This window comes from Podarcis liolepis (assembly GCF_965112155.1).
Source record: "Podarcis liolepis genome assembly, chromosome: 8".
Taxonomy (NCBI): domain Eukaryota; kingdom Metazoa; phylum Chordata; class Lepidosauria; order Squamata; family Lacertidae; genus Podarcis; species Podarcis liolepis.
Window position 1 is genome coordinate 19097354 of NC_139560.1, and position 12227 is coordinate 19109580.

At 40.7% G+C, this 12227-nt stretch overlaps 1 protein-coding gene across 4 annotated transcripts in view; it reads left to right on the plus strand.

Annotated features, from left to right (window-relative positions):
• CSMD3 (CUB and Sushi multiple domains 3) overlaps positions 1-10058 on the plus strand; it is a 591548-nt gene extending 581490 nt beyond the window's left edge. For all 4 annotated transcript variants that reach the window (XM_083516434.1, XM_083516435.1, XM_083516436.1 and 1 more), the window contains 3 exons: positions 926-1013; positions 4818-4953; positions 7354-10058. In XM_083516434.1, the coding sequence (XP_083372560.1) occupies positions 926-1013; positions 4818-4953; positions 7354-7513 (384 nt within the window). In that variant the 3' untranslated portion in view covers positions 7514-10058. The remainder of the gene's footprint in view (positions 1-925; positions 1014-4817; positions 4954-7353) is intronic.
• Positions 10059-12227: the final 2169 nt, after the last annotated feature.

Genomic DNA, 12227 nt, shown 5'->3' on the forward strand with positions numbered 1-12227 from the left:
TAATCTTTGGTAAATGGAACCAGTTCTTCCCTATCAATTATGGGGAACATGTGGCCCTCCAGATGTTGTTGGACTCCATCAGACACAGCCAGTATGGCCAATGGCCAAGGCTTAGGAGAGTTTAGCTATATCTGGTGGGCCACACATTCTCCATCCCTGCTTTAAGGAATGGCCTGGGTGGGTGAGACTAAAAACCAGATCACATGAAGACATCAGTGAACAGCTGTCACTGAAAAGCAGGCAGTTACAATGCTAGCAGTGTACAGTGTACATTGAAAGCGATTGTTTAGCTGCTGTTGTGCACTGCTTTGTGCACAGTGGATTGCAATGGATGTTACTGGATTGCAATGGATGTAAAAGCCAATGATGGCTTATAAATGTGGCATGCTGAAGTCCAACCTATGTCTGCTGCTGTAATTGGTGCAAAAGTCATTGCCCATGGCAGTTATGCACCACCAGGTCCTTTCCCATCATTGAGCACCTGTTGACACCTACTTAAATCCCTTTTAGTAATAACTGTGCACTAGGTGCTTTGAAAGATAACCATGTCTCTCTCTCTCTCTCTGTGTGTACTAAAATCAATTTTAGATAACACATTGACTAGTTTTTTGTGGGGGCTTTAGATAATTTATTTATAACTTGTTGGTGGTAGTTCTTTGTGACAAATGTACATAGCAACCACACTGAAATAAATTCCCTAGTCTCTTTTACTGATAGTAATCTCAGATTTTCATAAAATAACAACACATTTTAAGGCAATTCAGACACAAAGATTTATAACGGCCCACATATTCTCCTAGCTCAACTACCCCCTGCTTGGAAAATCTATGAACGGTTTAAGTGCCCAAACCTAATCTCCTTCTTAATGTTTAACCAATGTATGTATATCCACTTTACTTCTCTTCTTTTTTAAAAATCCCTTTAGGTTTCCGCTGAGCCTGATGGTGCTACCTATGTTTTTCAAGGATTTATCCAGGGTAAAGATTATGGGCAATTTGGACTTCAAAGACTAGGTAACCAGTATGCATTAATATTGCGACTTTTTAAAACCTGGGCAATCATTTGGGATTCATGTGTGAAGTGAGGAGCAGGACCCCAGGTTTCATGGATCAATTGGTTCTGTGTGCGTAAGGCTGCATGACTGAGAACCCCGTAAAAATCCATGTTCCCTGATTTCAGGGTGAGAATGTGCATGTCTGCATTTACATGTTTGTAGATTCTAGGCACACATAGCCTATCGACATGTGGAGTCTGGTGGTGTTGGTGGGGAATGGTGGCAAGATCCTGGTCTCCCCTTTGCACATCAACTACACAGATATTCTGGATGACTGAATATGACTCTAGTTCCGTTGTTTCTCGATAAAAAAGGATTGCATCTGCTGGAGTGCTGAAATATGACTTTAAATTATGCGAATGAAGCATTCTAAATATAGCTAATACTGGGTATGTTTACAGTCACCTTAGTATATGGTCACAGGAAGCTTGGACTATGCTGATTTTAACTGCTGCTAGCCTCTGGTGTGTACATGTGCAGATTTTAGTCCTGGGCACATCATCTTTACAAATCATTCTAATTTTGGTTAGAGATAGCATGCCAACAAAAGCCAAATCCTAGATAAGTGGTTCACCATAGGCTATGGCAGCTAAAGTAAAGAAACTGTTCTCCACCTTTCATCCCACATTGTCTCCATGCACTAAGTTGGTTGGGAGAGGGGGCCCTGAACAACTTGGAACCAGGATATCTAGGGGACCTCCCTACTTGAGAACTGGTCTCTTCAGATGGGGCACTTCTGACAATAGCATATGCCCCAGAGGTATACCTAGCTTGTACAATAAACTAGACCTTTAGTGTTGCACCTCCAGCTCTCTGGAATAAATTCCAGCCAAAATCGGACAGACACCTTGGGTGATGATCTTCATGCACCCACTGAAGACATTTTGTTAATAATAATAATAATAATAATAATAATAATAATTTATTATTTATACCCCGCCCATCTGGCTGGGTTTCCCCAGCCACTCTGGGCGGCTTCCAACTGAATATTAAAAACAGTACAGCATCAAAGTGTGCATGCACACGAAAGCTCATACCAAGAACTAACTTAGTTGGTCTTTAAGGTGCTACTGGAAGGAATTTTTTTATTTTGACTATGGCAGACCAACACGGCTACCTATCTACTTCCCTAAAGAGGGCTGCCTTCAGATGACTTTTGAAAGTAAAATAGTTGTTTATTGCTTTGACATCTGATGGGAGGGCGTTCCACAGGGCAGGCGCCACTACCGAGAAGGCCCTCTGCCTGGTTCCCTGTAATTACTTCTCGCAATGAGGGAACCGCCAGAAGGCACTCGGCGCTGGATCTCAGTGTCCGGGCTGAACGATGGGGGTGGAAACGCTCCTTCAGGTATACTGGACCGAGGCCATTTAGGGCTTTAAAGGTCAGCACCAACACTTTGAACTGTGCTCGGAAACATACTGGGAGCCATTGCAGATCTCTCAGATCTCTGCATTGTTTAGGAAGGCTTTCCTTAAGGCAGCGGTGACCAAACTTGGCCCTCCAGATGTTTTGAGACTACAACTCCCATCATCCCTAGCTAACAGAACCAGTGGTCAGGGATGATGGGAACTGGAGTCCCAAAACATCTGGAGGGCCGAGTTTGGCCACCACTGCCTTAAGGTGTAACCCAGTCATTTACGGAAGAGCATCATTGTATTTGGTGAAATTGATGTTTTTAGAGTTTGCATTGGTGGTTTTATTGCTTTAGTTTGTTGAGCTGATTTCATTATCCTTAGGGTGTTGTGTTTCTGTGGCTTGTTCTGTTTTAACCACGTGAACATCAATGGCTTCTTGCCGCAACAGAGTGTATAAATTTGCAGAGTAAATAAGTAAATTTCTCATATTTAAAAATGGTATTCTCATCAAAGGGTACCACAGCATCTAAGTCACATCTAGCTGTGTTGGATCAGCATCCAGTTTCTAAAAGTTGCTTAACCGAACATTTTTACCTGAATTCCAAGTTTGCATTTGAAACCTGGCATGGATTGATGGCTCTTTTTAAATTTTTGAGGTGCAAAAGGGAAGGTAATATTGCAACTAGCCAATTTCCTACAAACAGCCTCTGAATTAGTGTATTTTAAAGTACTGTGGCTAAATATGCAGACATCCTGATCAGTGGCGTAGCGTGGGTTGTCAGCACCCGGGGCAAGGCAAGTAATTTGTGCCCCCTAACCCGTGGATTTGCGCCCCCTAACCCATGGATTTGCGCCCCCTAACCCTAACCCCCAGATGTTGCGCCCTGTGCGGCCGGCCCCCCCTGCACCCCCCACGCTACGCCACTGATCCTGATTTCTTGGTATCACTTTTGAGGAGGACTGGAGAAGTGGGGAGTTTGAAATTCGTACATGTTGCTTTTTGCTCTACACCTGTTGCTTTGTTTGACTATCTTTTCTTCCAAATTTTGTGCCCCTAACAAACTATTACTACATGAATCCATGATCATATAAAAAAAGACAAAAATGTTAGGTAACCAAGAGAAAATATTAAGCTGTTAATTATTGCAGCCCCTCTTTAGAGTACTGCAATGTTTCTTCCCTTAGACAGAAGCTGGTATATCATTAAATGTAGAATTCCGTTTAGACCAACCTGTGCAGTTTTACAAGAGGAATTAGTTGCTGTAATCCCTTTTAAGTAGCTTGGTCACTTTCTACTATGATAATTTTATCTGGAGGCGAAAATACGTTCTTATAGTTCCTAGGGACGATCAATTTCTCATTTTTATTGTCAATATAAAGGGGACAAATAACTTCTCAAATGTAAGCTGAGGCAATTTATTTAGTCCTGTAAATATTAAAGAAATGGTTTGGACAGCTCTCTATCCTAAAGATATTTCTACACCAGCTTGTTTGTATCTGATCCGACCTTAAAAAGGAAGGAGGAAAAACAGTGAGACATTCCTTACCCACTTCCTTTCCTTATTTCAGATTTGTTTTTAACTTCCTGGTTGCTTCCACTAGTGAGTTAACACATGAGCCATTCACTGTAAGGAGCCTATGTAATAAGGACAGGTATTTCTTTCACATTGTTGGGAAGAGGAACACTTTGTTTACAGCAGAAACTGGTGTTTATGCCTAGCAACATTTCATGTGCTGTTGTAATAATAATAATAATAATAATAATAATAATAATAATAATAATAATAAATTTTATTTGTATCCTGCCCTCCACTGCCAGAGCTGGGCTCAGAGCGGCTAACATCATATTAATAACACAATATACATAAAAACAAGCAAGCAATTGATTAAAATGCACCCAAAATTAATTTGATTAACTTATAATTAAAAATAAACAAAACAAATGGCAGTCCTCAGGTTAAATTGAAAGCGGTTAATTCTCACCAGGACCAGCTGTTTTCATTGATATTATAAGGACCTGTGAATGGGCTGGGAAACCTTCATGCTTGTTCTTATACAAAGAGAATATGAGTCAAACTAAAGCCTGGGCAAAGTCCTGGGGGAACAGCTCCATCTGGCAGGCCCTGCAAAAAGATGTCAAATCTCGCAGGGCCCTGGTCTCTTGTGAGAGTGTGTTCCACCAGGCCAGGGCCATGACCGAAAAGGCCCTGGCTCTGGTCGAGGCCAGTCTGACCTCCCTGGGGCCCGGGATCTTCAGGGTGTTGTTATTAGCAGACCGTAGTTGTAGAACTTATGACCATCAACTTCTCTAGTTTTTACTGTTTTACTCCATGGTAGAGTGAATTTTTGGAATGAGAAGCAAGACAGTGGGTAACAGAAATAATTGTGCCTCTGTGTTTCCTTCCAGGACTCAACATGTCTGAAGGTTCAAATTCGTCAAATCAACCACATGGTACAAACAGCAGTTCAGTGGCTATTGCTATTCTTGTGCCTTTCTTTGCCCTTATATTAGCAGGATTTGGGTTTTACCTTTATAAACAAAGGTGAGTATGAATGTAAACTCTCTCTTTGTGTGTGTGTTTGCTGTATGAAGTTTAGAGTAAGATGTTTAAGGAAGATTCCACTATGCAGGTCTCAGTGCTTACCTGGAAGAAGGGAAGGTGAGTTAGAGCGGAAGGTGAGCAAGAGATGTGTTAATAGGGCAATTCCACTCTACATGCTTTTAGTTTAATGGTCCTAAGCTGGGCATTCATTATATCTTCTTCTCATTTCAAGACTTGCCCCCAGTCTACTATTCTCTAACACATACCAATGGGGAGAGGAAAATGCTGCCCCCTTTAGCTGTTTAACAGCTCTTATCATCGGTAATGCTCCCTGATATTTAGTCAGACTCTCCTTTCTTGTAACTTGAAGCCATTGGTCCAAGTCACACCTTCCAGAGCAGGAGAAAACAAGCTTGCTCCATCTTCCATGTGACAGCCCTTTAGATATCTGAAGATGACTCTCATATCTCCTCTCAGTTTCCTCTTATTCAGGCTAAACATACCCAACTCCCTCAACTGTTCCTCATACATTCCTTCTTGTCAATGTCATTAAATTGTGGTGCCTGGAATTGGACACAGGTGGAATAGAGCGGTTCTATTATGTTCCTTGAGTGTGACACAATACTTGCGTGGCGATTCCCGCCTCCCCCCAATTGGAATAAATAAAGACACAGGACACCACTGATTAAGGTTAATGGGCAAAAATTGGCCACACCTTTATTGGTTATAGGTAAGAGCAGTATTGGCTTTAAGCATTGGTCCTATCAGACTAGCCGGCTTCAGCCTGTTAGCATGAAAACCGGAAAAGGTTAACACCAGCAAGGGGAGCCCTGGGATGCACATCACTAGGAACTCCCCCAGGGGTCACCGCTCGGGGGCGTGCTTTATGCCCTGGCCTCCATAGGTTTCGGACGAGGCAACGCCCCCCGGAATCCTTTACCGGATTACCCTTAAATATTTGAAGGAGGTGATGGCGCTCCTTCCCCCCAACACATCTACATAATAATACTCCTACCAATGCCTAACCGCCATAACCAAGAGATGTTGTGACGATTTGCTACGAGGTAGGCGAAAAACCAAATGGCCAGTGCCCATTCGCCAAGTGGAAAAAATTCCTACCAGGCCCCTTAACAGCGACCGACCGAAATCCATAGCAATGTCAGAAGGAAAACCTGAAGGGTGGGTGGGAAACCGAGTCTGCAGCACGGGCGAAAAGGGGAGATCCTGGGGCCGCTCCAGCCTTAAATGACCCAGGGCACGCCGCCGGAGCCAGCTGATTGGCTGGCTCTGGGGCTGACGCAGCTCAAGGATTCCCCTGGTCACGCGGGGCTGCAACCAACCCCGCGCGATTGTTGGGGGCGTGAGCCCGCAACACCACCTCCTCCTTATGTCGGAAGTGGCTTTCTGTTGATGCAGCCTAGAATAGCTTAAGCTTTTTTATGCTGATGTATCACTGTTGACTCATTTTAAGCTTGTGGTCTACTAAGATACACTACCATCCACAGCATTCCCCACCAAGCTTGTAACACTGTTAAAAAAAAATGAGATTCATCTGGCTTGCGTTGTTCTTGAGAACCCCATGCTGGGTCTTAGTAATCACAGCATCCTTTTCTAAGTGCTCAAAGACCAGCTGTTCAGTTATCTGTTCTAGGGCCTTTAATGGTATTGACAACACAAATCTTTATGATGAGACCCAGTTTCAAAACCTTGGTATTCCTACCCAACCTGGGAAAAAAGAGGCCTTGAGGAAATCAAAGGCAGTAGCAATATTTGCCCTGGATGGCTTTGGCCCATCTTCACTATTATCATTAAATTGAATTATTTAGTGCCTGTAGGCCCCATTATTCTATTCAAGATAAATTAAGAGCTCTCTTGAAAAACATTCAGTCTAGTGCATGCATATACTAACCTCATTTAAGAACTGTCAGGGATGCTTGATAGGCAAGGTTATTGTCTTACATTATACCTTTACTTGCTCTGTTTAAATTGTTGTTGTAAATTATTCTCTCGAAGAGAGGAACAAGGTTATTCAAATTTCTCGGCAACTCAGGACAGAGCAATAAAATGGGGATGCTGTGTACTTCACATATTGCCTATATTTTGCTTTTGACATTTACAGTATTGTGACTCATATTTCTTGTACAATTTATCTTACATCCCACATAGTTTACCAGCTTGTAAGTGCTTAGAAAAGTCCTATGCCCGTTATATTTTATTATGGAGAGTTGCTCCACAGTTGTCATTGACAATTTACTCATTATCAAGTTATGCTGACAATTGTACACTTCTTTCAGACACCCAGTCTGTTGAATTTACACCTTGCCTCGAAAAAAAGCAAGTTATAAATTCTTTCAGTACACAAATAATTTTGTTTTCTTTATTGTCTGCCTTCCTCAACAGAACTGCACCTAAAACACAGTATACAGGATGCTCTGTACATGAAAATAACAATGGGCAAGCTGCTTTTGAAAACCCCATGTATGACACGAATGCAAAATCCGTCGAGGGGAAGGCTGTACGATTTGATCCCAACTTAAACACAGTCTGCACAATGGTATAACATTGCGACGGCTTGACTTCAGAGATGTGAAAATTGAAACACAACACCACAGTGCACACATCGTTCACTGGTGTAAAACAAAAACAAAAATGAAATTAAAGCACACTTTTCAGGATTTCCGGGGTCACCTTCTCCTGAGGACAAGACAGAGAGACAAGAGAGGATTTCTTTTTTTCCTTTTCTTTTTTCTTTCATAAACTGGAAAAAACTATATTGACTTCATGGTTACCGTGGAGTGTTTTACAGAAAATGTGCTGCACTCTAGGAGTGCTTACTCACAGTTTATTTGCTTTTTTTAAAAAAGGAGATTATTCTAAAAAAAATAAAATTAAAAAATAAATAAAACATATTTGCATATATTGGAGGAGCATCCACTATCAGTACTTCTGTGCTTTATAAACTATGCTAGAGGGACTGGGTTTAAAAGAACAAAACAAATGATATATGGTAGAAATTAAGAGTTATATTTACAGGAAGGAGCAAGAGTCATGAGCTACATCATTCCCTCAACAGTTAGAATTGGGTCCCATTCTCTCAATTGTACCTCCCTTTAAAGAACATCACACAGCTCACACCCTGTACCTTTGAATTTCTAAGATTATGTCACGGCCATTAATTGGCTTGAGCTTGCTAGTGCAACCCATTATTTCTGTGCCACGGTGGGATAATTAAGTGTCACGTTCTCAGGTTCTTTTGTTTCATGAATTTAAATTCCTTGCTCCATTTCTGCCTTCATTGTTCTTCATGCTAACATCTCCTGCTACAGCGGGCTACAAGGAACTGCTGCATTTTTCTTCCTCTTCACAGGTTGACATTTCCTTCCCCAGCAGCCACCAATCCGACAGCAGTATAAAAAGAGTTGGGACACACTGTACTACTTAACAATCTAGGCTCCGTAATGCTGCAGTACTCGTCGTTTCAGAGGACAATTTGTGAAAATATCCAATTAACACGCTTTTTGCCCTAGCCATCCCTGTTTCTCCTTTTTTGAAATTTTCACACAAGACGAACAACAGATTACAACACCGCACACCTAAATGATAAAGGATATTAAGCATTAAAATTCAGATCCTTTGAAATTGTGAGTTTCAGCAGTGTTACAGGTCCTGCTTCCACTCTGTGTTAAAGGCTAAACACGGGCCAATTAACCTGCAGTGACTGCAAGATGCACTTTGATCCATTAATGTCTTTATCGCTTTGATGCACCAAAGGAGCAATCTTGTTCTCTGGGTCTTCCCAATATAGGAGGGCACAATGATGTACATGGATCTGTCCTCTCATTGAAAATAAAGGAAAATCCTACAAGAGCAGAACCCACATGTCTGCGCTGGAACCTTCATATGGAATAGTTCCATTCTGTTGATTGGGATTATTTTGCGGTACATTATTTGTTTCATTGTAGTATGCTGTGCCAATAAATAATGTATTTGGGCGGGTGTATACTAAAAGCTTTGCCAAAGCCGTGCCAGGCATTTCTATGTCTTCAAATGGTTATGCCAGCACAAATGTTTTAAATACAGATTATGTAAAACAATTCACATAGCAAAAATACTGGGATTGAAATTGGCCCTGTAGATTTCCGTTTGTGTGATTCCAATTTCCTTGTGACCATTAATTTGCAGCACACTGGTAGAAGTTTCCGACTGAATTCAACAGGTTTTGGTTTTAAGTCCCAACAAATCCTGCCTCGTTCTAATTTGGGAAGTTTGTATTTGTTTTGGAATATAAATCAGTATTCATGTTTGCGAGACAAATCCTATTCAGTTACGATTTGTTCTGTTGCAACAGTGCAATGTAAATAAGGGTACAGGAAGCAAAATAATCAGTTCCTTCAAATCCTACTTTCTTCTAAGTTGGGTTCAAGTCATCACAGGCCTATTTCACTCTCATAGAAGGAATGCAATTTTTGTTTTGATTATAGTTTTGTAACTGAATTATGAAATGACAGTCTGAGTAATTCCCATGTCATAGTTCATTGTCTTCCTTTTATAGCATGAAACCATTTGGGAGTCATCAATGCTGTACATTAGCTGGTGTTAATTATTTGGTACTATTGTCTCTTCCCAGACATGAATAACTCTGTGAAAAATCAAAGTTTTTTTAAAAAAATCAACATTATAGAGAGTGCCTACCAAAAACAAACAAACCATCCCCCCTCCCCTCCTGCCCCAAATCCATCATTGTACCCCGGATTGCTGCTTGAATTTCTATGGTGTTTGATGAATTTCTTATAAACCATTTTACAGCCTTTTTGTTTTCAGAATTCATACAGTTTTGTCCAGAAACTGTCTTCTACTAAAAGAATGCCATTTTTTATATTTTATACCATCACTTTGTTATTTATTCTTGTTTATTCAAATGATTGCAATAATGATGATTCACTCATTAATGTTAAGGTTAATACATCTGAGATCTTGTTTAAAATCTTGTTTCTTCTGCAACTGGCTACTCCTCTTATATTAATGCATACACTTTTGTAAAGAAGTCTATTTTTATGAAAAAAGGGGATTTGTAAAAGTATGATGTAAATTTTCAGTGCAATGTAAACAAAATAAAAATGGATAATTGCTTTTGTAACACTGAGTATCCTTTACAATAGAAGATTTGGAATTGTTCCAGGCTTGGAGAATAATGGAATTCCCCATGCAAATTTGACAATTTTGCATTCCCCTCCCCAAAGGCTCAAGTTGTGCAGTTCATAAGCATGGAAGGAAAGCAAAGATAACAGACGTAAGTTCAAAGTAGTTAGAATGACGCAGTTATCCACCTTTGATTTAAACTAACCACTTTGTCCTAGTTAGGACACAGCAAACCACTCTTAGTTGAAAGTGGAAGCTTGTGCATACAATTTTGCAGCTTTGCTGTAGTAACAGAGGCAGGGGGGAACTCCAAGCACTCATTCAGCTAGCACTATGCCTAATTCAAAGCAGAAAAGCAGAACCAAATTGAAAGCCTTACTCACAAAACCTCATGGTCAATCTTGCCTCTGGCTAATCCAACATGTCCATCCTGCTTTGTATTGTTGACAACCCTCCAGTGTTCAGTCAGAGTCTTTCTACCTTACCTGGAAGTGCCAGGAATTAAAGCAGTGTTTCCCCACTGTGCTATGGCCCTGCCTTGCCTAGGGGATCTTTTTTAATTCAGTTTGGCAATAAAAAATGTCAAACATGCACCTTAACAGGCTTCATCTGCTAAAATGAGAATACACAGCTCACATCATAGAAAATTAGAAATCTTGTGGCCCATTTTTTTGAGTTGCTGGGAAATCCACTCTGGGCAATGGAGACACTCCTTACAGTGACTTAAGATGATGTCACCAAACTTTCCCTCTTTGTGAATGATGATTAGAAAGCCAGCACATGACTTCAAAGGCGAGCCAAGGGAGATAGCTCCCATGCTAACCTCATGGACCTAAGTTCCTTGTCAGCTGTCCAGTGTCATAACTTTCTGGCATAAACATTGACTCCTAGGAGCTGAGGCAGTTTTGGCTTCCTAAATGTATTTTTTAATGGGCCGGGGCGGCTCAATTTTAAGATTATGTTCAGCTCTGCCCATGACTAATACATTTCTATGCACGGTTAGCAAAAGGATTCTAATGTTAGATATTAAGCTATTCTTGGTCCCTATACAGGCCCTACATAAGAGATAACCTGCTGAATGTCATCTGTCACCTCATGAAACAAAATCTTTCAGTGTGTTTCAGATACAGACCCGTCCCCCACTGTGTTGCAGTGGTATAATGTATTTATATTTTGTCAGTGTAAGTTGCTTGGAGACTCTTTGGATGACAAGCATCTAATAAGTTTAATAAACAACTATGCAGCTTGGCTCAACTGTAACAGGGTAAGAGAGAGGGATTCTACTAAGTTTTACTCAAAGTAAATGCACTGAAATCAGTGGACTTAATTCAGCCATGCTTAGTTGGATACTGCCCCTTGTGTTTTAATTGGACGCCCCAAAGCTACTTGTTTTGAATAGTTGTGATGCTTTAAAACAGGCAGCGATTGAGCAGGTTATGAGGCAAGTAGTAACATTTTAGCCAGTAAGTACTCAACACAGATTGAAGGGAGAGGGGTGTTGCTTTGCTTTTAACTATCAAAAAGAATAATTGTAGAAGTAGTTACAGATAGGTAGCCGTGTTGGTCTGCCATAGTCAAAATAAAAAAAATTCCTTCCAGTAGTACCTTAAAGACCAACTAAGTAGAAGTAGTTGATATCATTTCATCAAAAATGGGTCCTAGAACTATACATTTCATTGTTTTAGATTGCACCACCGTTAGTGTGTATTGATCCATAATTGAGGCAATACCTTTTGCAGAGAACTGCAACCCACAAATGTTTCTAGCAATGAATGTATCTGTGGGAGTCAGAACACCCGGTGTTCAGCGCTAAAAGATTATGGAGCTAAAGGATGAATTTTAAGTACTATTAAGTTCATTGTGGATGAGCTATAGTTGTCCATAAAAAGAATGTATTTTTTTTATTGCACAGCCAAGAAGAAATCAGGCCTAGAAAATGCAGACATTGTAAAGGTCACCCAAGGGGAGGAGGGGAGAAAGAAGCCATCAAAACTGCTAAGCAGTATTTCTTTAAAATGGCAATTTTTCTCTCTCCTAGAATATTTGAGCGAGACAGCCCAATAAATTGCTATGAACATTCTAACCTTTTTTTTGCTGCCGAGATTGATTATTGACAATTGTTATACTGCTTTCCC